At 40.9% G+C, this 26,079-nt stretch overlaps 1 protein-coding gene across 1 annotated transcript; it reads left to right on the forward strand.

The window, feature by feature from the left end:
* The first annotated feature begins 55 nt into the window (after positions 1 to 55).
* lmf2a (lipase maturation factor 2a) lies at positions 56 to 26,019 on the forward strand. Its single transcript, XM_069908069.1, has 14 exons — positions 56 to 338; positions 8,656 to 8,909; positions 11,450 to 11,478; positions 11,869 to 12,065; positions 13,169 to 13,347; positions 14,212 to 14,350; positions 15,988 to 16,128; positions 17,852 to 17,957; positions 20,566 to 20,662; positions 21,789 to 21,971; positions 22,388 to 22,556; positions 23,479 to 23,590; positions 24,113 to 24,218; positions 24,531 to 26,019. The coding sequence occupies exons 1-14, from the start codon at positions 245 to 247 to the stop codon at positions 24,858 to 24,860; spliced, it is 2,136 nt and encodes a 711-aa protein (XP_069764170.1). The 5' UTR covers positions 56 to 244; the 3' UTR covers positions 24,861 to 26,019.
* The last annotated feature ends 60 nt before the right edge of the window (positions 26,020 to 26,079 follow it).

Here is a 26,079-nt window from a genome sequence, read left to right on the forward strand (position 1 = left end):
GGAGCGGCTCATTGCGGGAAAGGGGGGGGGGGGGGGAAATTTGGTTGAAAAGTCAGTAAATTCGAGTCCCGTTGTTAAAACTTTTTTATAATTAATTTTTAGTAGTTTTACTCCCGAGAGTAATTTACAACTCATAGTACAGTACAAAAAAGTCATTCTTGTAGTGTTCCAGGCTTCTTCCCCCCCTCTCCTCCCTCGCCCTGTGGCACATCCCAGATCCCTGCCAGGCACTCCCTCGGCCTCGATGGCGACGGTTCGGTGGCCGCGTGTTGCCTTCCTTTGGGGCATTGCTGCCGTCTACCTGTGTGCATTCACTTCCCTCTACGTCCAGATCCCAGGTAACTGCAGCCAACCGACAATCCGGCCGTTGACCGGTTCCTCGCCGGTGCTGGGGTCAATGGCAGTGTCGTGCGGGGCAGCGGGAGGGTGCAAATAGTGGGGCGAGGAGGTGTTGGTGGGGTGGTTTCCCCCCCCCCCTCCCGCAATAGTGCAAGGGGGCCGGTCTAACCGTGAGAGGTGCAGCATAAGGGTAAAGGAGGTGTGGTGAGTTCATACAAGCATCTCGTGGAACAAATGAGGGTGCAGGTGTGCTGCTGCTACGGTGGGACACGGGATAAGAGACTGACTGGTTTGAAGGTGGAAATGGGGACATTTGTGTTGCAACATCACTGTAAGAGGCTTGACTGAGAGTACGAGGGGTCAGGGCCACAGTAAGTCTGGATTTGTGTCCTGCAATAGTGCGGGTCATTTGTACAAATGGGGAATGGTGCAAAACTACTCTGATTGAAATTCTACCTGGAGTTGATGTGAATGAGTCGGTGGAATGATGCAAGGAGTTGTGCACATGGGTGGAATCCTGGAAGGCATTCGTGCACATTTGACTCCCTTTGGTCAAACCACTGTTCCATGTGCACAAATTACTTCCACGGGAAAATCAAGACAGCAAAACCTGGTTTGGTTTTGGTCTCCTGGCTTTTGAGGGAATGGTATGATTGTCAGATAATTCAAATGAGTAATATGTGTAAGTTTGAACTACAGTATTTATGTACCAGTTTATGCATTCTGGAATACTCAAGAAGGGTGCTGCCTTCTAATGCAGTGGTTCTCAATCTTTTATCTTTCCACTCACATACCACTTCAAGTAATCCCTATGCCATTGGTCCTCTGAAGGGATTGTTTAAGGTGGTATGTGAGTGGGAAGGGAAGGTTGAGAACCACTGCTCTAGACCCAATTGTTACTGAAATATTTTGCTTGAGAAAAATTGTCACTGGCCCATTTCCTTTGGGGTTATGAAACTGCACATAATGAGTCAATTAGTACAATTAAAACTAGTTTTCAAACTTTTTTTCACCCACATACCACCTTAAGCAATCTCTTACTAATCACAGAGCACCTATGGCATTGGGAATACTTAGTGGTATGTGAGTGGAAAGAAAAAGGTTGAGAACCACTGGTTTAATGAGTCTGTAGTGTTGTAACTAGTAAGATCCCATCAGTTCTCTGGCATTATTGATGAATAACTAATTGAAAATGGCAGGCAAATTGAGTCAGTTGTGATTTGTACATAACCAAAGTATTGTATCCAAAATATTGTGGCCACCATAAGAATATAGTATATGATTGTTCAATTTGAGATTTGACAAGGAGAGATGAAGATCAGGTGTGACAGTATTTCAGTGGAGTGAAGGGAATTACAGTGGCATGAGAGAGAATAGATTGGAAGGGGGCACTCAAAGGGGAAATGGCAGAGCAGGAATGGATAGAGTTTCTTCAAGAGATGAGGAAGGTACAGGATAAATGCATACCAAAAAGGAGGAAATATTCAAATGGCAGAAGTGTCACAACTGTGGCTGACAAGGGAAGTCAAAGCCAACATAAAAGTGAAAAAGCACATACAAGGAAGCAAAAATTAGAGGGAAGATAGAGAATTGGGAAGTTTTTAAAAACAGACAGAAGGTAACTAAAATCTCAAGGAGGGAAATGATGAAGTATGAAAGCTTCAATTATATAGAGCAAAAGAGAGGTGAGAGTAGATATAGGACCAATAGAAAATAATGCTGGAGAAATAATAATGGGAGACAAGGAGATGGCAGAAGAACTAAATGAGTATTTTGCATCAACCTTCTCTGCAGAGAAGATTAACAATGTGTTGGATGCCTGATAGCAAGAATATCAGGAAAGGGAAGTAAGTGCAGTTACTATTTTAAGAGAGAAGGTGTTCAGAAAGCTGAATGGTCTAGCGGTAGATAAGTAAACCAGACCAAATGGACTGCACCTTTGGGTTCTGAAAGAAGTAGTGGTAGACATTGTGGAGATATTGTATTGTAAGTGATTAATAAATTCTTGCATGGTCCAGAAGGACTGAAAAATCTCATCTGTCACCCAACAATTCAAGAAGGAAGGGTTGCAGCAGAAAGTGGTTGGGAAGATGTTGGAGTTGATTAACAAGGATGAAGTTATGGAGTACTTAGAAGCACATAATAAGATAGGCCAAAGCAAGCATGGTTTCCTTAAATCTTGTTTGACAAATCTGTTGGAATTCTTTTGAAGAAGTGTAAAGCAGGCTAGATAGGGGAAATGCAGTGGATGTTGGATTTTCAGAAGGCCCTTGATAAGATGCCGCACATGACGCAAGATGAAGAGTCCAAGGTAGAGCATGAAACATGCTAGCATTGGGTGATTGGCAGGAAGCAGAATTGGAATAAAGAGATCATATTCTGGTTGGTTGTCTGTGCTTGTGGTGTCCCACAGGGTTTGGTGTTAGGGCCACTTCTTTATACAGGTGCATAAGCTTTGATCTAGGATTCCGAACACCGGCAACCTCCAAAACCCGGCACTTTTTAGTATGATTAAATACGCCGACCGCCTCGCTCCTCGCCCCACTGCCCATCTGTCAGTTGGCCCCTGGTCAACCACCCCTGGCGGTGGGGGTCTGAGCCAGTTTTATTTTAAAATTTAAAAAAAAAATACATGCTGGTGATATTATGGTCTTTATTTATTTAAATTAATTTAACACTATGCGTTCCCTGTTTTGTGTGATTTTTGAAACATCACATTTGCTTAAAAAGACTGCCATTTTAAAATTATTCTGAAATCCGGAAAATTCTGAACAACAGCAGGTGTCCGGTCCCGACGATCCTGGATAAAACGTTAGGCACCTGTAATTTGGATCATGGAATGAATGGCTTTGTGGCCAAATTTGCAGATGATACGAAGGAAGGTGGAGGACCAGGTAGGCTGCAGAAGGACTTGGACAGACAAGGAGAATGAGCAGAGAAGTGGTTATTGTTGGAAATTGTATGATCAAGCACTTTGGGAAAAGAAATAAATGGGAAAACTTTTTTGAATTGGGAGAAAATTGAATATTCCTAGATGCAAATGGACCTAGTCCTTGTGAAGGATAGCCAAAAGATAAACTTGAATGTTGAAACAGGCAAATGCAGTGCTGGCACTCATTTCAAGAGGTATAGAATTTTAGAGTAGGGATGCGATATTGAGTTTATGTAAGGCACAGTGAGAATTCACTTGGAGTATTGTGAGAAGTTTTGAGCTTCTCATTTAAGAAAGAATGTGCTGATGTTGGAGAGGGTTCAAAAGTTTACAAGAATGATTCTGGGAATGGGGAACATTTGACTGCTCTTGGCTTGTTATAATTTAGGAGAATGAGGGATATCATTGAAACATTAAATGTTGAACTTCAGGTTTGAAGGAATTGCTTAGAATTTATCGCCACAGTTGGTTGTGGAAGCCAAGTCATTGGGTGTATTAAGGCAGAGATTGATAGGTTCTTGATTAGCCAGGGCTGATGGAGGAAAATAGATGATTAAATGACAGAGCAGACTCGATGGGCTGATTAATCTATTTCTGCTCCTATTTATTAAGATCTTAAAAAAGGAGCAGTAGTATGCCATCTGACTTATTTTGAGGGTCCTCCATCATTTAATAAGATAATAGCTAATCTGGTTTTGGGCCCTGCTTATCCGCATTTTTCCCATTATCCCCTACAATGCAAAATATCTAACTGTATATTTACACAGCCTCTGCAACTTGGGAAGAGAATTCCACAGATTCAGTACTCTGGAAAAAGCAGTTCCTCCACATCACTGTCCAAAATCTACTGCACTGAATCTTAAGATCTGTTTCCTTGTTCTAGACTTGCCTACCAGTGGAAACAACTTTTCTGCTCTTATCTATCCCTTTTATAATTTTTATATGTTCCTTGAAGATCACCTGAATTCGGGAGGAGTCACGTGATGGAGTAGTGGCCGGACGGTGAACTCCAGCCCTCTCCAGAAAAGTCGAGAAAAACAAAGGAAAACACAAAGGCACAGAAATAAAAGTTACAGAAAAGTGAGTATAAAGGTGGAAAGAAGATGGCGACAAAAAAAGAAAAATCGAAAGCAACGGTAAGAAGAGAGGAAGAGAAGACAAAGGAGGAAAAAGGTGAAGGCCTTACCTGTCCGAAGAGGCCCGCTGCGGAGAGAGAAACCCGCTCCCTCAGGTCGGTAAATAATGGACTACAAAAATGGCTCACAGAGCCGAGTAAAAGTGCGCAACCGCGCATGCGCGAAGAATCGCGCATGCGCGATGCGAATGAAAAAAAACACACCGACGGGAGGGGGGACCAGCTGGGGAATCGATCTCCACAGCCGGCAACGACAGCTGCAGAACACCTGCAGCAAGAAGAGACCACAGAAGACAATAGAAACAAGAAAGAAGAGGAGGAAAGGGCACCAAAGAAACAACAGATGGCCAACCCAGAGGAAGAAGAAGAGGAAGAGGAAGAATACAGTGAAATAGAAGAAGAAAAGAAAGGCAAGATAAAGGATATACTTTCTCTTATTAAAGGATACATGGAGTCATTTAAAGAATGGCAAACACAGGAATTTAAGGATTTAAGAAAAAGAATAAACAACACAGAAGAGAAAATAAATAAAATAGAGATGACCTTAACAGAAATGGGAAAGAAAATGGACAAGATGGAAGAGCGGGCAGTAGCAGCAGAAATGGAGGTAGAAGACTTAAAAAAGAAATTGGAGGAATCTAATAAAAAAACTAAAGAGACACAAGAACTACTAGCTCAAAAAATAGATACAATGGAAAACCATAACAGAAGAAATAACATAAAGATAGTGGGCCTTAAGGAAGATGAAGAAGGCAAGAATATGAGGGAGTTTATAAAAGAGTGGATCCCTAAGACCCTAGGATGTCCAGAACTACAGCAAGAAATGGAAATAGAAAGGGCACATAGAGTATTGGCCTCTAAACCACAACCACAACAAAAACCAAGATCTATTGTAGTAAAATTCCTAAGATATACTACAAGAGAAAAGGTACTGGAGAAGACAATGGAAAAAGTAAGAGAGGGCAACAAACCACTGGAGTATAAAGGGCAAAAAATCTTCATTTATCCAGATATAAGTTTTGAACTCCTAAAGAAGAGAAAAGAGTTCAATACAGCAAAAGCGATTTTATGGAAGAAAGGGTATAAATTTATACTAAAGCATCCAGCAGTATTGAAAATATTCATTCCAGGACAACAAAACAGACTATTCTCGGATCCAGAAGAAGCACGAAAATTTGCAGAACAATTACAAAAATAGACTGAGGGAGGAAGACGGGTAATGAGAGTTAAAATGATCACGATGGATATGTATGTGGGTAAAGACAAAAATAGACTGAGGGATGAAGACGGGTAATGAGAGTAAAAATGATCACGATTGATATGTATGCGGGTAAAGTGGTATAAGAGTGAATAGAGACAATGTGCATACGTGAATGTATCTGTACTTAGAGGAAAATATAGATAGTATAGACAAGAATTAATAAGGGAAGGTAATGGAATAGAGAGAATAAGGAGGGAATTAAAAGAGTGACCTTTGTGACATATAAAAAGTGAAATCTTGTCTGGGGGGGGCGGGGTGGGGGGAAATAGCGGTCACTGCAAAATCAGTTGACGCTTGCGAGTGGATTCGCAAATCCAAATGGAGAGGGGAGATGTGGTTGTCCGACAAGGGATAAAGGACAACTCAGGAGGGGAAGGGGAGATTGGGGATAAATAAGATAGAAATAGGAGAATAAGGAAAATGTTGGATGCTGTAGGAATGTTGTCTTATAAAGAGTTGAAAATAAGAAAACAGAAATGGAAAAGGAGGAAAGGTAATGATGGAAAAACGGAAAGAGAAGACAAACAAAATATAAAAGGGTTACGCTGAACTATAAGACTTTAAATATTAATGGAATACATAACCAAATTAAAAGGAAGAAACTACTAAACTTAAATGAATAAATGTATTCCATTAGAAAAAATAACATATAGGTTAAGAAATAATATTGAAATATTCGAACAAGTATAGGAGCCTTACATTAAATACAATAGCGAAAACCTACCGGGGACAAACATTACCTAAGTTGATGGAAGGAGAAGGAAAGAAACGAATGGACTCAGTAAAATTTCTGGTGTACTTTTGTTGAATGACAACATTGTCTGACTGGCTTAATGCAACCTAGATTGTATACCTAAAATGGATGAGAGGGGGGGGTGGGGGGGTGGCTTGGGAGGAGGGGGGGGGGAGAAAAAGTCACTGTATATGTGTGAAAAAGAAATAGTGTATATCATGGCTAATGTGATTTATGGTGTGAAAAATAAAAAATTAAAAAAAAAAGAAAAAAAAAAGAAGATCACCTGAATTCTACTGAGTAGATCTTCCTCAGGCTAAGCCCATCTAAGTTGGTGAATCTCCTCTGGGGCACCTCAAAAGCCAGTACAGTAGAATCCCTATTATCCAAGTATTGCAAATTTTCTGGTTGACTGAGACTAAGTCTTCCAATACCTAACTGAAACACCTGCATTAAGAATACACCGTTTAAAAGACAAAAGACAGTGCAAAATGTAATTTGAAAAAAATCGGTATTGTCATCTTTAATTATATAAAGTTCTCTTTAATCAGGTAATTCCCATAACTTACAAAATTTAAATTTGAACCCCAGTCTCAGGTCCTGAAACAATGTTGTGCTAGCCACTACATTAACCATGCTACCTTTCTGCCCCCCCCCCCCCCCCCCCTTTTCCCCATCTTTTCAGATAAAGCTTTACTAATAAACCTACTACTAATAAAGTCTCTTACTCAGCAGGGATAGGGAGACACCTTAGGAAATTCACCTCAGCAGCGAGCGGTTTTGGCCATCTCTTCATTCAGGGAGCTGCCATTTAATTCCAACACAACTTTATTCAAACTATTCCACATTCCTTGCACTGACAACCAGACTCTCCTTCACTCAAATGTACTGGTCAGGCCCTTGGCACACCTTCCTAATGCTGACAGCTTGACTCACCTCCATGCCAGTGTCTCAGTCAGCCCCTCAGTGCACCTTCCTTGTGCTGACAATCCAGCTCATCTCCTCACAAGTGTCCCAGTCAAGCCCTCGGCACACCTTCCTCATGCTGACAACCTGACTCATCTCCACGCAAGTGGCAACAGTGAAAAGAATGCACATGCATTGAGGGTCATTACTAGTTTAGCAGGGAAATCCATCCATCCATCCGGTCTTATTTATTTGATTTTTATTAATTTGAAGGATGACTGGCAAGAAAATATACAAGTGAAAGGCCAACGTGGCCTGTTTCCGCTCCGTAAATGGTTATATAGTTATATACTTGTTTCTTTTGCTGGTTGGTTGAGTCTTCAGTTGATTGAATTCTGGATAATGGGGATTCTACTGTATATCTGTTCTTGCTTGAGGAATCATGTGCAAGACCACAGAAGGGATTTACTTGTGAGTTAAGTTGATTCACAACAGAAAGCTTTTCATTCATTCCCATGCTGATCTCTATAATTGGATTCACACTCTGTTCCAGTGAAGCCCAATGTAAGCAGCCAACATGTTCAAGGACACATCCCATGCTTGTCACACTCTCTTGTCTCCCCCACCCTCATTTGAAGATGCTTGCACTTGAAACCACACACCTCCAAATTAAAGGAGTTTTTTTTCCCTATCAAACTCTAGAATAGTCTTCCATTAATACAAGATGATGTCTTGTATTGTTCAATTGTACTTTCCTCTTTAAAACTATACTCTGAATATTTTTCTTGAACATATAGTATTTTTTTATTGTATCTTGGTATACTTGACAATAAATAATTAAAATAATTCAAGTTTTTGAGCAGCAGCTTTTAATCTTCCCAAGTTCACTAAAAACATCAAACAGAGATGAAAATGTGAGTATTTACAAGGCTGCATAGGGAATAACAGAAACTCCAAAAACCGGCAAGTGGGGAGAGAAACTGCCGGGTGCGGGACCGGCGGGCGTGGGACCGGCGGGAATTCGGGTGGACTTAAATCTGGCTTTCCAAAATCCGGAAAAGTCTGAAATTCAGAACACACTGTCCCCCAAGTGTTCTGGATAAAGAATTGTGTACCTGTAGTGACAAGGCTGCAAAAGGAATAACATAGTCAGTGAAGAACTGTGTGCTAGAATAGAAAACAGAACTTCGGAGTCTTTTAAATAGCTAGAGACAGGGAAATACTTGTTCAAAGGGTCCTGAGTTGTTTTTGTACACATCTGTCTCCCTATGTATGTCTCTCTTTTCTCATTTCCCCCTTTTTTAAAGTTATAAGTAATCTTGAATAATTCGTTTTTCCTTTTCCAAAAGGCCTCTATGGGAAGGAAGGAATTCTGCCAGCCCGTAAGGTGCTGAGATTCACTGGAAAGACACTGCTGGATCAACTGAAGGATTCTCCAACGTTGCTGTGGTTGTCTCCTTCGCTTGGGCTGGACACCGAACAGGGCATAGAGCTCATCTGTCTGGTGGGCATCATCCTGTCACTCGTTGCACTACTCGCAGAACCTCTCCGTGACAGCTTTGTCTTTGCCTGCCTCTGGTTCCTTTACCTGTCTGTGTACCAGGTATGTGTGCATTTAATATTTGTGTGTGGGCTTCTGGTTGGAAAATAATTAACCAGTTAACCCCTTTGGTGAGGGTGTTGGTGGGAAACCATAGGTATAGGGGATTTTTACTTAACCAACAAGAATAAATGTTTTGATAGGAATGGGATCAAACTGGAAAGCTGTTAAAGCAGGACCATAGTTTTGTGCCCAATTCTCATTTTTTATATTCATGACAACTAATGAAATCTTTATTTCCCCTCGTACAGACTCTTAATTAAAACAATGATATATCACGATTCACACCTTGCACATGAGCCAGTACAAGAGATGTGACATAATCAGTCTTGATCACTTAACATCTGTTGTACTAGCCCATTACTACAATAGTTTTGACTCCATTTTCCACTTCACCAATTGTACAGCATTCTACTTATTTATACTAAGCTAATCAAACACAAATGAACACGGAATAGTTCATTGAAAGACTTCATTCCCCCTGTGGATCTCGTGAACAAGACTCAGGACACAAGTATTTCCCTGTTATAGCCCAGACTTTTATTTATCTCCTATCACCACAATGGATCGTCTGCCTGCAGTTGAGGCCTTGTATGGCCTTGGAGAGGACAATTGTTTCTTCTTTCACTACAAGGATAATTCGAGTAACAACAGATCTATTAATCTGATTCCAGTGACTGGGAAATTGCTGGAGAGGATTAGTATTATGACCTAGACCAGCAGCAATAGAAATTCACCAAAACAATGGTATCTTCAAAACAATAATTTTTATTATTAACATAACACTTCTTACTTAACTTTAAACTTACTTAACCCCTCTATGTGCAAATGTAAATGTATGTATAATTCAAAATCCCACTCTGAAAAGTCAATCTTTAAAAATTCAGCATCATTTTAGTTTTGCTTGAAGGTCTTAAATTATCAGTTCAGAAATAATTATAAAGCACTTTTAAACATTATATCTTCAGGCCTCTTTAACTCATAAAGATGTTTTCCACACAAAGAATCTGCCCTCTTCTTAAAGACAGCGAATGTGGATATTTTCTTCCACAATGAATTCACAAACTGAGATGAGGGTAAAACAAATATGGTTATCTTCTTCCATGATGAAGCCACAAACCAGACAAGGGTTAAACAAAGTGGCCAAACACAAAAATAAACCATAAGAATTCTGTCATCTTTTTCAAAGAGACAGCAAAGTGGCCTTCATTAATTCAAAATCCCTTCTCGGAATAACACACAACAAACAGCACCAAATCTGGTTACTGTAACTCAACCCTCTTTCACAAGGTTTCAACCCCTGTATGTCACAGGGTTTTGACCTCTGTAATCTCCAAGCTGAACTGTTCCAAAACTGAAAACAAAATGTCTGAATTTGGTAATATATTTCTCCAAATCATATGACAGTTACATCATGAGCAAGATTATCCTCAATTCTTGGAAACTACATGACCATCAGTTTGATTTCTACCAAAATTCTGTTCCTATTTCAAAACCTTTTGATATCCATAACAACTTCTGACCTCATCTCTGTTCAAGAGGCTCAAGTGGCTTTGATTAAAAACAGATGACTTCCTCAGCAGTTCTTGAATAATTAAGAACCATTAGCTCTGACTGTCCCAGACGTGTGGACTCCGAGAATGAACACTCTTCTTGAAAACAATAGTTCTCTATAAATGTGCTGTGACCTGTGTGTGACCCTGTACCAGCCCACAGCTAACTTACTAAGAATAAAGATATATTTTAACTGTATAATTTACTTTACTAAGACATTTTATAAAAGAAATATAGTTTAACTTTAAACTAAATGTTAACATAAATCTATCACAATTAGGAAGGTTAGAATCTATCAACATTTGGAAGGCATAAGCAAGGAGAGCCACCATGGATTTATCCATGGGAAATCGTGAGAGGGAATCTTATTGAGGTCTATAAAATCATGAGGGGCATTGATAAGGTGAATAGTGACAGGTTGTTTCTTGAGTAGGAGAATACAAGCTGTGAAAGCATAACTATAAGGTGAGGGAGTGAGATTTAGAAGGGACTTGAGGGGAGTTATTCACTCAGAGGATAGTAGACATATGGATCGAGTGGCCAGACAAAGTGGTGGAGGCAAGTATGGTGGCTTCCTTTAAGAAACACTGGAGGGGCATGGGTGTAATGAGGGCAAGTGGAACCAGGAAGGAAGGTTGTTCAGCATTGACAAGCTAAGACTGTAGGCCTATATCTGTGCTCTAAGGCTATGACAGTCTTGTGAACTATATTCTCAATTTATGGCTGCTACCGAATTTTACATTGGGATATTGTCCCTTATTTCAGACCATTGTTTATTTCACATGTGGTTTCTTAAAACAGTTCTGGATTCAGAATCTTGTGTTCAATCAAACATGGCAACTACATTGTTACCAATTTTCTTGCTTGTATTCTCTTAACATTTCCAGAAAACTTCACAGACTGCTCCATCATTGCATGTGGAAACTTGCACATTTCTACTGTCAGGATGATCTTCAGATGTTTATTATGCTTTTTTTTTAATTTCTCAGGTTGGACAAGTTTTCCTGTATTTCCAGTGGTGAGTGTGTCCTTTGTCCTTGTTATCCATCATTAATCAACCCACATATTGTATGATAGCTTTGTTGAGGGTTATGATAGTATGATACAACTATCATACATATTGTATGATAGTTTGAGGAATGAATTGAGGGGCCGCGTGCAAAAGCAGTGTGCAGACAGGTAGTGCCATCAACCAATGTGGAAAGGCTTCATGAAGGGAGAAAAAGTGGAGCATTGTGCAGAGGTTGCCGAGTGAATAGTAAGCAGTGTGCAAGCGGTACAGAGTGAAGCTATATGCAAAGTACAGCCTGCAAGAAGTCTGCAAGGAGTGAATTGTGGACAATGCAAGAGGAGTGTGAGTATTGAGCATTGTTCCAAGGAGAATAACAATATTTGTTGGCCTCCACAGGGACAGTTTGCTGCTAGAGACTGGGTTCCTTGCAATTCTGGTGGCTCCGCTACATCTGCAGAAATGGCGGGCTGCCCCCTCACAGCATCATGATAACATCACCTTCTGGCTGGTGCGCTGGCTTTTCTTTAGACTCATGTTTGCATCAGGTGTGGTGAAACTGACCAGTCGATGCCCAACCTGGTGGGGTTTGACAGGTGAGTAACCAGATGTATTCCACACAATATTATTTATAGCCAATGTCCTTCCCCAAATGTCCCATATAGCATACTCACACCCTCAGTCATAACGTGCTCTTTATTACCATACTCAGTGAGGGGGGGGGGGGTTGTGTACAGTTTAATATCCATATCAGAGTATCTTTTATTTTGGACACAGCAGCAGAAGAAGAGTAAAATTTCAGGGAAGCATTCCAATGATTGTCAGCATACAGGCAACTTTTGCTTTTCAGGTGGCGCTGTTCTGAGATAATGATTCTTACTGTGATTTTCATAATGTGAAGCTGTACCATCTGTGCATGTGTCAAGAAACGAGAGTTGAAATAATTTTTTTTTTGTATGGTTTCCATGAGAGCAAATTTAATACCACATCTCAACTTTTTGCGTAGTGATTTGTGAATTCTGCAAGGGCAAACTTCCATTACCCAAATGGTGGTAACACAGGGATCATTTTTATTATGAATCGGCATTGTTTCATTGAGCACCATATTCAGCAATAAGGAATGTTGGCTCAGAACACATTCACAAAGTGCAGTAGCTGCTACTTTTAATTGATCTTTGGTTCTTTCATTGACTCTGAACTTTGTAGAGGCCTTTATATTGGGCACCACAAAGAAGCAGCACAGACTATCTGAAATGAAGCAGTGGAAATGGTCGTAACATGCATGGACCTTTTTGAGTTAAGACTCTGCAGGCACTATAAAAATTGATTTTAAAAAATTTTGGCCTGCCTGGTGTTGGGCTATGTTCATACCATTCCATCCTATGTTAATTTGCAAAACAAATCACCTTGTCTCCATGGAACCAGCGTTCACATTTATTCCTCCAGGAGGTAAGAGACATAAGGGGGAAATTATCATTCACCTCTTACTACAGGTAGATTTCACTTACTCCACCATAATATATACTAGGCATAGTAATTAACTCCTGATTATAGAGCTTGTACCCCCTCCATAAATCTTCGTCCGCGAAGCCAAGCCAAAGAGAATAGAGCTTGTAAAATCCACTTGCATGAGAGCTGGTTGTTCTGACTTTGGGACAAGTTAACAATGAGTAAACTTGTTTATCTCATCTTTTTGTAGCTCTAAGTTATCACTACGAGACCCAGTGTATCCCCACTGCTGCAGCTTGGTTTGCACATCAGCTGCCAGTCTGGTTTCACAAGTTCAGTGTGGTGATCACTTATGTGGTGGAGATGGCGGTCCCTCTCCTCTTCTTTGCTCCGATCCGTCGCCTCAGGCTCTTCGCATTTTATAATCAGGTAGGTTCAAGATTTTCAACAATAGCATTGGTCAGCTTGACAATTAGAGGACATGGAATGTAAAGTGAGAGGGCCTGTTGTAAACAGTGAATTGAATCTATACCTTTCAAACAATTGCTTCTTGGTACAAGCCAAAACCCCCAAATTTATTACAGTAAAATCTCTGGTATCTGGCATATATGGGGATTGGTAGATGCCGGATAAATGAATTTCCCAGTTGGCTTGAGATTGCGTATTGTGTGATTGGTGAACTAATGGCAAGGCACGCCGATTTTGAAGTTCCTTTTTTCACTCCTTTATTTTCCACAATTTTTTTTGCTGGTTGCTTGAATTCTGAATAACAGGGATTTTACTGTACTTAAGATGCTTCCTGTACCTGATGGTTAAGGAACTCTGATCCCACTCAGCAGGGATTGAATAAAACCCAAGATTCCATGCCTATGTTCTTGGAAAGCTGTGGGAATCATGTCACTAACCTTGTCTTAGCTTGACAAAGAAGGAGAAATTGTGAAGGAAAAGTAGGGAGATGATTTTGTTACAATTTTCCCGAAGAGTGGCAACATTTGATTTTCCAGATTCTGTGCTGTCAAGTATGCCGGAGCATGACATGAAGCTTCATGCTATTCCTTGTTTCTACCATAATTTCCTCCAGTACCCTATAAATAGGCATTGAGGAAAAGGGTTGAACTGTAAGCCTTCAGCAATTGGACAGAAAATATTGACACAATATCCATCTACCTCAGTCTTCTGCACTTTCACTTGCTCTGTGTCTGTGAGCCTCCTTGTCTCTGTCTCATTCCCCTCATGCCACAATTACTCACTCTTGTTTTCTTTCTCCCAAATTAATTGTCTCCATCTCTGCAGGTTCTGCTCCAGATCCTAATTATCATCACTGGTAACTATAACTTTTTCAACATGCTCACAATTATTCTGGGATTCTCGCTGTTAGATGATCAGCACATTTGCAACTGGTTCAGATGCAAAAAGGCACGAAGCCCCAAGAGTGAGTACCATGTATATAAATCGAGGACCCTGAGAATGGTCAATGCGTTATTTGTACCCAGTGAGGTAACCAAAGGCAGGTATTGGTGACTGTAGCTGCTTTTAGGTGGAATAGCTGGGAGAATGCGGCTCCGGAGCCAGCAGTGGGTGTGTGCGAAGCGACATTCAGGTGGCAGCGTTGAATGCGCTGTTCTGGCACCTGAAAGGTCTGCAGCAGGGAGAGGCGCCGCGGAGCAAACACCGGCTCCTGTCGACTGTTACCGCAGTCCCATCAGCTTTCAGGTGCCGAGGGGGAGTACTTTGAAGCGGAGAATACACCTACCCGAGGAGGGTTGGGTAAGTACTCCTCGGGTCAGGGATCTCCACTTTCAGGTGGCCTCCCAACAGCCGCATTCGGGTATTTCAGGCCACCTGAGAGGGGCTTATGTTGTGATGATGTGATGTAGCCAGGTCCTGGCCTGTGACCTGCAATTTCCTCAGGGTTGAGCACATGTGACTTGCAGTTTTGTTGTAGTCAGGTACATGTTATGTTAAGTTAATGGTTTAACCAATTTGAGTTTCCATAATAAAGGAATTTGCAAGGACCAGGAACCTTGGACCAGGATATGAGAACATACCCTGGGGCAGCACAGTTGACATAGTGGTTAGCACAATTTTACAGCACCAGTGATTGGTTCAAATCCTGCGCTGTCTGTAAGGAGTTTGTACGTTCTCCCCGTGTCTACATGGGTTTTCCCAGGGCTCCCCCACTGGTTTCTATTCACCATTCAAAACATACCAGGGTGTAGGTTAATTGGGTATATATTGGGCAGGACAGACTCTTGGGCCGAAATGCCCTATTACCTTGCTGTATGTTTAAATCTAAATAAACATAAGAAATTGGAGCAGGAGTAGGCCATCTGGCCTATTGAGCCTGCTTCAGCATTCAATGTGATCATGGCTGATCTGATGGTAGGCTCATCTCTTCCAATATGCCTTTTCCCCATATCCTTTACAATGTAGGAAACTATCCAAACTTGGTACTAACCAGGGTTGCATAAGTACGAGCGGCAATTTGGGTACGGATTTAGCTGAGGTCAGAACTGCTTAGCTAGCATCCAAAGCCTGGTGATATAGCCTGGGCTGAGTGCGTGTAATGATTGATTAAGTCAGGATTGGACACCACAATCAATGGTTTAGCTAGGAATGGGTATATTTGGTGATTTTATTTTTTTCCTGGGTTCAGGTTCCTGTGACTGGTGACTCAGCTACTGTTGGGTGACGTGGTCAGAGTCGGGAAACTGAGCCAGGTATTTAGTCAGGATCCAATACTTGTTACCGATGATTTAGCTAAATTCTGTTGCCTCTGACTAGGTTGTGTGCCTTTGAATAATTATTTAGCTCAATTTTAGTAATCTCTGTATCAGTAATTCTGTGAGGATATGGGTACCTGAAACTGGATAGATAGTCCAAATTGAGTATCTGTAAGCAGTGATTTAGCTGGTGAGAAATACCTGATCGTTGATTTACCTATGGCTGTTTAGTTGAAGTCTGCTCTGTACCCAAATATATGACATAACTATATGGGGAGAAAAGAAAGGGAGACTTTGAGATATGATTGGAGTGTATAAGTTTGACATGTTCATTTTTTTTTCATAGGGCCAGGGTTTTTAGAAAGACTGCAAGGCCTCGCTGTCACTATCACTGAGCTGGTGGTTTTTGGAGCCCTTATATATGGAACTATTTATTACTGCGGGCTGAGAGTGGACTGGGAGAAATGGTCAATTGAGTCAAAAATTGGTACGAGAAGCATCGGCTTCAGATCCTTTTTTTTTATATATACACACAACTATCACACAATTAATCTCTCAAGGCTTAACCAGCCCTTCAGCGCCACCCTCTCCTCAAATTGTTCATTAACAAAAAATACTGCATTACTAGATACTGCTTGCTGTTGTCTCATCTGCAGTGATTGCACGTTGATGGGTTTTTAGTTAAATGGACGGACTGGAGAAGTTGGGGCTGTTCTTGAAGCAGAGGAGATGAGAGGGGATCTGATGAAGGTATTTAAAATCATGAAGGTTCTAGACAATACAATTTGAGAGTATCTTTCCCTGTTAACTGAAGGGTCAAGAAAGATGGGATTATGGAATGAAAGTGACTATAGAATATAGAATGAAAAGAATAAAAGTGACATGAGAAAAGAGTCATTAGTGTCAAGAAAGTAGTGGATGCAATTTCAGTTGTGGCATTGGGAGTCAAAGAATTTTTATGTCTGTCGGGAGAAGTTGGAATGCTCTTCCATGTAACTGATATTGATATTAGGCCAAATGGCTTCCATATGTGCTCTAACTTTCATTAAAATATATTAAAAAAAATACATTTAATATGAAAAAATATAAAAATAGACATTTGTCTTGGTCCTGGAGAATATAGCAATAGTATAACCCTGGCCTGGACTAAGACACAATGGTTCTAAAAGAGGAGATGGATGAATCTGCCTTCCACAACCCAATTCAGTCTCAGATGAATTGGTTTGATATTAATTGGAAGTTGGAAAATTATCAGCTGATAATTCAAAACCAGTGCAGAGAAAAATGTGACCGACGTGCATTTTATAGTAACAGAAAGGTTATAATCAAAGTCCATGGGTTTAAACAGATTCTGGCACTAGGTGTACAAATTGCTATACAGATAGTGTCAGGAGATCTAGGGATGCATGCACACAAATCACTAAGTTGTGAAAGAAGTTTGAAAATTGTCTCTGGCATCCTTAGCTTAAAATAAGAATGCAAAAGTCAGAAGCCAATCAAATCTTTCATAAAACCTTCATTGAATCTCACCTGGAGTATGTATGTATTCGGTCTGTCCAACAAACCTTTTAAGATCTTGGTGAGAGTGGAGTAGGAATTTCTGAGACTGGAGACAAGTAAAGAACTAGAGTTGTGAGAGTAGAAAGGTTGAGATGGAGGTGCTCAGTTATAAAATAAGCAAGGACAAACTATTCCATTAACAGAGGTGTTGACAGAGAGCTCTGATTTCAAAAGAATCCAAGGTGACGTAGAAAACTTGTTTGATCTCAAAATGTACTGTCTGAAAAGAAAGTGGGATGGATTTAATAGAAACATTGTAAAGACAATTGGATAAATATATGGGGTGAAAGCTGAGGAGTTATATAATTAGATAATTCTAAGAGTTTTCACAGGCCAAATGGTTTCATTCTACATTGTATTATTCCATAAACTCTTCACAGTTTAAGATATCTGCTGACACTATCCAAATCTTCCTGTACAGATGTAGTATGGGTTGCACAAGGATTACCCCATCAAAGCACTCACAAGTACAGGCCAAGTATAGCACAGGATTAAATGTAAAGCTCTGCCTACGTGGTTCTGTCAAGTACTCCCAGAAAAGTTACATCACTGGTTAGATATAGAGCAAAACTATAATACTACCATAGAACACTCAGAAGGAGAGTAGCTTCTTTTAATTCTAAATTAATTTCTCTTTCTGTATGTTTTAGAGTTTACTTTCCATGAATTTATACATTGCCTGAAGATTATAACTCCAATAACCATCTGGATTGGGATTCTTTCTCTCAGCTGGGAGATACTCACATCGCTGTTCGCGTAAGTTTCAGGGTATCTATTCAGAAGCCAAATGAATTCCATTTCCTAACTGATCTGTATGAGGCTTGCATTTATTCTCTTAAGAAATGTGGATGTTGCTGGTAAGACAAACATCTATTGTTAATCCCAAGTTTCCTATGAGACAGTGAGCTGCCACATTCAATTTAAAAGAAAATTGTATATTTCCAAAGCAATATATGGTGTAGCTTGGGCAGGATCTTCATGTTGGTAGCCTGCTGCCTTTGTGCTTTTGGGTAGCAGATGTTCTAGATTGAATCATCAGAATCAGATTTTTTTTTGTCATGAACAAGTCACAAAATTTGTGGTTTTGCTGCAGCATCAGGAGTGCAACCATTCGTAAAAGCCACTTTACAAAAATAAATAAAAATAGTGCATGAAAAGTCAAAGTAAGGCAGTGTCTGGTTCATTGATCATTCAGGAATCTGATGGCAGTGGTGAGGAAACTCCTTGTGCCACTGAGTCCTCGTGTTGTGCTCTTGCACATTTTCCTGAGAGTAGCAAAGTGAGGAGGGCATGGCTTGGGTGATGGGGGTCCTTGAGAATAGATGCTGCTTTCTTAAGACACTGCCTTGTGTAGATGTCCTGGTCCTGGAGTGAAGAATGGTGCCCGTGATGTCAGAGGCCTAGTTAACAACCCTCTGGAGTTTTTTCTTGTCCTGAGCGTTGGCGCCTCCGTACCAGACAGTGATGCAACCAGCCACAATTCTCTTCATGGTACACCTGTAGAAATTTTCAAGAGTCTTTGGTGACATGTCAAATCTCCTCAAACGCCTCACTAAGTATACCCACAGAAAGCCTTTTTTGTGATTGCATCTACATGGAGGCTCTAGGACAGATCCTCAGAGATGTTGACACCCAGGAATTTGAAGTTCTTGTCCCTCTCCACTACTTAGCCCTCGATGAGGACTGGGTCGTGTTCCCCTGACTTCTTCCTGAAGACCACAATCCTTGGTTTTGTTAATGTTGAGTGCAAGGTAGTTGGTGTGTCACCCCTCAACAAGCTTATCCATCCCTCCTGTACACATTCTCATTGCCATTTGTGATTCTGCTGACAGCCGTGGTGTTATCGGCAAATTTGTAGATAGCATTGGAATTGTGACTGGCCACACAGTCATAGGTGTGTAGTGAGTAGACTAGTCGGCTAAACACGCATTCTTGAGGTGTAACTGTGTTGATAGTGAGGAGGAGACGTTTCCAATTCGTACTGACCATGGTCTTCTGATGAGGAAGTTAAGGATCCAGTTGCAGAGGCTAAGGATTTGGAGCTTGTTGACCAGCACTGAGGGAATCATGGTGTGGTAGCCGTTCTGGAGTGCAAGTTCAGGAAATTTGCAGCCTGGATTTCTTTGATGTTAAACCCTGCAACAATGATGTACTAGTAGAGGTAAAGGATGCATGTGTTTAGGAGAGATGTTTGGGTGGCTTTTAAATGGTTGATTTTCCTTCCCACACCCCCCCCCCCCCCCCCCACAAATCTTCTCGTGTTCTTGAACCTGCAGTCATCAAAACTTAATTTTGATGTATCCTTGCTTTTACTACAGTGAGTAGTCTCAGGCGCTTACTGATAGCATACAAGGTCAATCAGTTGAAACCAGGTACTTGTATTGATGGGTTCTTCTGGAAGTGAACAAGATGAATCATTCACTCAGCAGTACTTCAGACTTGTGTTTGTCTTAGATCAGTATGGTGGCCTAATGTTAAATGACCAGGCTTTTCTTTAAATCAATAATTATGAGTTGAAATCTAAATAATTCCATTTGAGTCATCTGAAAGTATAAAGGTATCACCAATAATGGTTCCATGAAACAATCAGATTGTCATTAAAAATGGGGGCAGTTCGAGTTCAATCGTGTCCAGTATACGTGTGACTCCAGATCCAAGTTGATTCTTTGAATGACAAGTTCCGTTCAGGAGATGGCAACACTTGATTAGCCTCAGACACATTCCATGAATAAATAAGAAAAAAACACTTGTTGGGCTGCACTATTATTGAGAGTAGAGCGGGGGTGCCTACCCAGCTTCTACCTTTCCTTACAGTTGAGCATCCCTTGTATCTTGGTTTACTCAGTTTTCCCATCCCCACTGTTAACCATCAGGAAAGAGGTGCCATAAGACACACACAACCAGGTTCAGGAACAGCTGAGACCCCTCCGCCATCAGAGTCTTCAATAATAAACTCAATCAGGGACTCATTTATTTTTGAACTTTATTGGTTTTTTTCATCTACATTATCCAGTCAGTTTGTTTTAATTTCTTGTTTACATATAACCATATAACCATTTACGGAGCGGAAACAGGCCATGTTGGCCTTTCGAGTCCGCACCGGTTCACTGATTTTGTGCGCCCTCTTCAGGCATTGGTCCCAGTAGATCTTCATTCAATAACGATGGGAAAAGCTATGTTCCAGAACCACTGTCCGTATGTTTACAATTTTTTTTTTTGCACTACCAATAAATAGTAATTCTGCCTCACCCACAAGAAAAAGAATCTCAGGGTTGTATGTGATGTCATGTATGTTCTTCAAAATTAATTTGAAATCTGAACAGGTCCCTTTGTATCCTAGTTATAATCTTTTTCTCTCCTTCAGCTCCCTGATGACGAGAGGGTTTATTGCCAAGCTATGGGCTACCTCTTCGTGTGTCATATTTGCCACTGCTGCTGCTGCTATGTTTTCTGTTAGTCTGGTGAGTGAGGGGTGTCGGGCTGGAGCTGGGATGTTCCTGCAATGATAACGTCTCAGCGCATCATAAGCCTCAAGTGACCAGTGACAGAACCAAAATATGCTCATGGCCAACATTAACCTGTCTCTTAGCCTCTCTGGACAACAGTGAATGAAAGCATTTAAAAATATATATAGGGACTGAAAATCCAAAATAAAAATCCTGAAATCACTCGGGAAGTCGAGCTGCATTAATGGAAAAAGAAAAAAAGAATTCTGGTCAAAAGGTTTTTGACCTGAAAAATTAACTCTTGTTTCTCTTTCTACAGATGCTACCTGACCTATTGTGTGTTTTGACATTTTTGTGGTTTTACCTCTGCAGAACCATGTGTCGGGCACAGCTCGACACCATCACCAAGTCAGCTCTGAGGGATGACTGGGTCAAACCTGGTTAGATAGAGAAAGTAAGGAAAGGTGGTCGAGGAGTTGGTTCATCTTGAATAGAGTTCCAAGGGAATGGATAACTTGAAGGCTGTTGATAGCACAAACATCAGAAGAGGTTACAGTTTTAGAGAGAGAGAGGTGGGGAAGATATTCAGGAAAAAATTAGGGTCCTTGTGGTGATGGTATATGTGGAATCAACCTGGGAAAGGGAGTAGTGGGGATGTTTAATGGGAAGTGGAGGATAGATCATTATTTTTGGGACTGGCAGCTTCTGTGGTTCATTGTTTATTGATTACAACCTGACATAATTGAAGCTGCAGAATTCACAGGTTTGCCAGTGGTAGTCTTCCAATAAGAGCAGTCCACACAACCTGCTCCTGATAATCATTTGTCCCCTGCTTTCATAATTTTGCCATTCCCTCCGACCATGGACAATCTCTGAGATTACCCCTTGTGATATTGTGCAGGGTTGGTAAAATGAAGATACTGAAAAATGAGGTTGATAAGATTGAGTGTGAGAGCAGTGGGATGATGTGTGATGACAGGGAGGTGATGAAGTGAATTTGCTGGGATTGAATGCATGTCGATGAAGGATATGGCTGAGATTCACTTCGTGTCAAGTTTGTTTATTTTGTACCCGATGCCACGGTGAAAGATGTATGCATGACTCCAGCCAATTACATTCTAACTCTATCCTCTGACCTCAGGTACCATATTCATTTATCAATTATGAAACAAACTCCAACCTTCGGCCTGAGATCCTGCAGATGTACAAAGTGGTCGACCGTTTCGAGCTGGTCAACTCTTATGGGCTGTTCCGGAGAATGACGGGAGTGGGAGGCCGCCCAGAAGTTATCGTGGAAGGAAGCTACGATGGCATGCAATGGACAGTAAGATTCCCTCAGAGCAGTTGTGGATCGTGATGGGGATCAGGGCTGGTAAATTTAAAAAAAAAAAAAAAAAAAAGTTTGGGGGAGGCAAATCTGGATTTAGTGGCATAGCCAATTCCAAATCATGCAAGAGTTGTGTTCCCTTATCCCCAATGCTTTTCTCCCTCTGAATGGATACTCTCCCTGCTATTGAATGCAGCTCCCAATGCTTAACATATGAGTGCAATACAATACTCCATTCTTTGTCCCATAGACAAGTATGCTTCATCTAATGCTTGTCCTGTGAGTTTAGGGTTTCTAAACTTAGCCGGATGTGATTAAATCTCCCGTGCTTGCCCTGAATTGAGTACAACTTCCTCATATTGTGCACTCTGGTCCCACATTGGTATCTTATTGCATTTTCTGGATTTTCTCAGGAGATTGATTTCATGTACAAGCCGGGAAATCTCAGCCTGTCCCCTCCTTTGGTTACCCCACATCAGCCCAGGCTTGATTGGCAAATGTGGTTTGCTGCTCTTGGAGACCACAGGCAGAGTCCCTGGTTCACCAGTTTCATCCATCGGCTCCTCCAGGGAAAGAATGATGGTGAGTGCAGAGAACTTCAGGCCCTCTATTATTTTGATGGTAATGGTAAAAACACAAAATGCTGGAGAAGCTCAGCAGATCAAACAGTGTACTTTATGTTGCAAAGATAAAAATACATAACTGACGTTTCGGGCTTGAGCCCTTCATCAAGGTATGAAAGTATGTGTTTGTTGCCTGCACTGTGCTGATCAGAGCATCTCTCACTGTTGACCTGCATTAGTCTTGGGATGTCTCCATATTATAATGCACTACAGGTGCTCTTCAATTTACGAAGGGGGTTACATTCTGGCAAACCCATCGTAAGTCCAAAAAGAATACAGGTATTCCTTGTATAACACCAAAAGTGCTGTATCAGTCCCCACACTGATCCATCTGCCCCAATCTCTTCCCACAGCCTTTTATCATTCCCGTTCTCCCTCAACAGTGCTATACCAGTCCCCAGACTAATTCCATTGCCCCGCTCTCTCCTGACAGCGTTGTATCAGTCCCTTCAAGTTTTCCGACTGAACTAAAAGAAGTGATTGACCGAGGAGGCTACAAAGAATTCACCTTAGAAGAATTATCAATGTTCAATTATCAATAGCAATGCTTGCGATTAACACGTTAACGTATTACATGAAGGTAAATAACGTCAGTCACGCTGTCGTACCATTGTAACTTTGAAAAATTCTAAGTCAGACCATTGTAAGTAGGGGAGCACCTGTACTTGCTACACCGTTCATTATAGAGCACTGGATATAAGCTCTCTCCCTGTTTTACCACATTAGTTACAATTGCGCTGACTACAGGATGTCTCACATTACCACTTCAATGGTTTCAAGACCTCTCACTGTAACAATGCACTAGTACAGGATTTCTTGCTCTTCTGCAAGTTGCAGGATCTTTTACTGTTGTAGTCATGCACATCTGTTTTTATTTTCAGTCATCCGCCTGGTGCAGGTGGACAAGTCCAGATATGCCTTCACTGCAAAACCCCCAACTTATATCCGAGCCCAACTTTACAAGTACTGGTATACCAAGTATGGCACTGATAGGTGAGTGGCTTAAAGTTAAGCATACTGTCTCAAATAATGGGAACACAGTGCTGAGGGAAGAGTGAATATGAGGAGAGTGTGACAGTATCTGAGTTACAGGGTCCAAACCATGAAACTCTGCACAAAAGCATTGCTGGGGAATCTTCAGCAGATGGAATGCAGCTCTTCTGTATTTTCTCAAGAGCATTTAGCAATTAACTGCCTTTTCAGAAGCACACATTTGGAAATAGAATTTTTTAAAAGTTTGATTGGATTGAATAGTCGGAAGAGCAGTCTTTGGTCTCATTGGTACAGACTAGTTGCGTCGAATAGGCTATTTCTGTGGTGTAACCTTTGTTAATTTTATTTTTCTGAACACATCTTTCTCCTTTTTTTCCCCCCTCTTAATGCTTTCCCTTTTCCAATCCCATCCTGCTTTTTCTTACCCACCCTTCCATTGCCTTTCTTCTTCCAACTCCTCTTTCCCTTTCCCCCCCATTCTCCCCTACCTCCTACCCACTCTCCCTCTTCCCCACATTGCAGCTCACTCAATGATTGGTGGACTCGGCAACATGTAGGGGAATTTTTCCCCTCCGTCACTTTAGGAGATCCCTTCTTGGAATCATTGCTGCATGAACTTGGCTTCAAGGTGAGAACTACATTACAGGCTGCAGCTTACCTACACTTTCCAATCAGATACTCCCAGGTGGGTATTGCACGAATTTGATACAGAGCCCCATTTGACAAGCTCCAGACACCGTGCAACCTGAATTACAAAGATAAAACTTAACTATCAACTGGTTTCAGAGGAGACACTGCAAACATTTGCTACAGATGGAAGTTCACTCTAAACCTATATTGATTCAATGCCACACCTAATGGTGCTCTCTCCTACTGTTCTGTCCCATGTTCTGCCTTTTCCATTGCCTCGCTTCAAATTACTAAATTAATTGTTTTACAGGACAAAGCATCTCCAAAACGGATAGTGAAGGGTCTCTTGCCAACTCTCTTGCAAGTGACTCGTAAGCAAGTGGAGCCTTACTCTGGAGAGTGGGTGATATGGGGCATGTTTGGTGTTGTGGTGCTCTTCTACTTGCTCAATGCCCTGACAAACCGCAAAGCCAAGGGGAGCAGATTGAAACCAACTGTGGGAAGAGAAGAAGGGAAAGATGTGAGGATTGGTGAGAAGACTGATGTTGATGGGAGGAGGAAAGAATTACGGCAGTCAGAGAGCAGAATGCTCCCTCCCACTGATGAACACTTGCCAGCGAATGTTCGTAGAAGAAAATAATTTCCACAGTCTTTACTGATTTATATTTTTCTATTATATTTCTCCCTTATATTCTCCAATTCTTTATTTGAAAAATTAAGGAGATCCTCTTGCCAGACTGTATTCCACATGCCATGTGATAGATGTCATATCTGACTTGAGGAACCGTTTAGCTGGGTCTATCCCCTAGGAGACCAAAGCAAAGTAATTATTTTTAAAAAGTCTTCATTAAATCTCTGAGCTTCCTACCCTCCCTGGGTGATGGTGCCATTATCTTGAGGCTCTCCTCAAAATTATATTTTTCTTTCCTGAAATATCATTGTGAATCTACTTTCTATATCTTGACTTTCATGTCCTCTTTTAATGGAGATTGAAAATGTCATATGGTATCTAATTGTGGCCTAATCAGTGCTTTATATAAATATTATTTCTTTATTGCCATTTATAAACACTAAGTGGCATATTTAATGGACAAGCTTGACCAGTTGATAGTGGATGTCACTAATACTATGTGCAGATTCTTCTGGGAGACAGTTTTGTGTATTGGGGTTAAATTGCCTAACATTCGCTTTAACAGCACCAATCAGATAATGTTTTAATTAACCTGAGATGTTTCAGTAATCATGTAAGCAGTCTAATTAACACTATCTTTCTGAACAGTATCACCAGTGATCTATGGTTAAAACATTTTCACTGAGTAGCATCATGTTATTGACTGTCAGGTTTATTTCATGATATCCTGTGCATGCCAAGCTTCTTTTTAATCCTGGTGGTGAGTGAACACTGTCTGCTTTAGTCTGAGACTTGACTTGATGGCTGATGTCCATTGGTCCTGATTCAGACTTGCAGATGGTTTGTGTTGAATGATGAAATGTGGAAAGGAGCTGTAATGTTGCTTTTTGCCACCAGGTGTCTTGAACATATCAGGAAATCTAACCTTTGTGCCCGATATCAGACACTGGCTCCAATCTGATTGGATTTGCAAATTCCTCAGTGCTCATTCCTATAGAGCTTCATCTTACATGTGGTTACCATGGAGTCAACCTAGTGCAGTTTTCAGTGCTGTTTCTCCGAGAGAGACCATATGCTGTGTTCCAAATCCATGTTTATTCTGTAAACTGTTTGTGAGAGGAATTCACAATTTTCATTCCTGCAGTAAAATTTTTCAAAAATTTAAGAACTCTTTCGATTCTAATTTATATGAATGTTTTGACTAAATGCAGGGGTTTGTGTTTTAGGT

The sequence above is a fragment of the Narcine bancroftii genome, chromosome 13 (genome assembly GCF_036971445.1).
Source record: "Narcine bancroftii isolate sNarBan1 chromosome 13, sNarBan1.hap1, whole genome shotgun sequence".
Classification (NCBI taxonomy): domain Eukaryota; kingdom Metazoa; phylum Chordata; class Chondrichthyes; order Torpediniformes; family Narcinidae; genus Narcine; species Narcine bancroftii.

What these genes read in the sequence shown, in the direction of transcription:
- lmf2a (XM_069908069.1), top strand. Translation starts at nt 245, where the DNA reads ATGGCGACGGTTCGGTGGCCGCGTGTTGCCTTCCTTTGGGGCATTGCT. An exon ending in AAAGGCACGAAGCCCCAAGA is followed by an intron (nt 14,351 to 15,987) that starts GTGAGTACCATG and finishes TTTTTTTCATAG; the next exon opens with GGCCAGGGTTTTTAGAAAGA. An exon ending in GTCAATTGAGTCAAAAATTG is followed by an intron (nt 16,129 to 17,851) that starts GTACGAGAAGCA and finishes TGTATGTTTTAG; the next exon opens with AGTTTACTTTCCATGAATTT.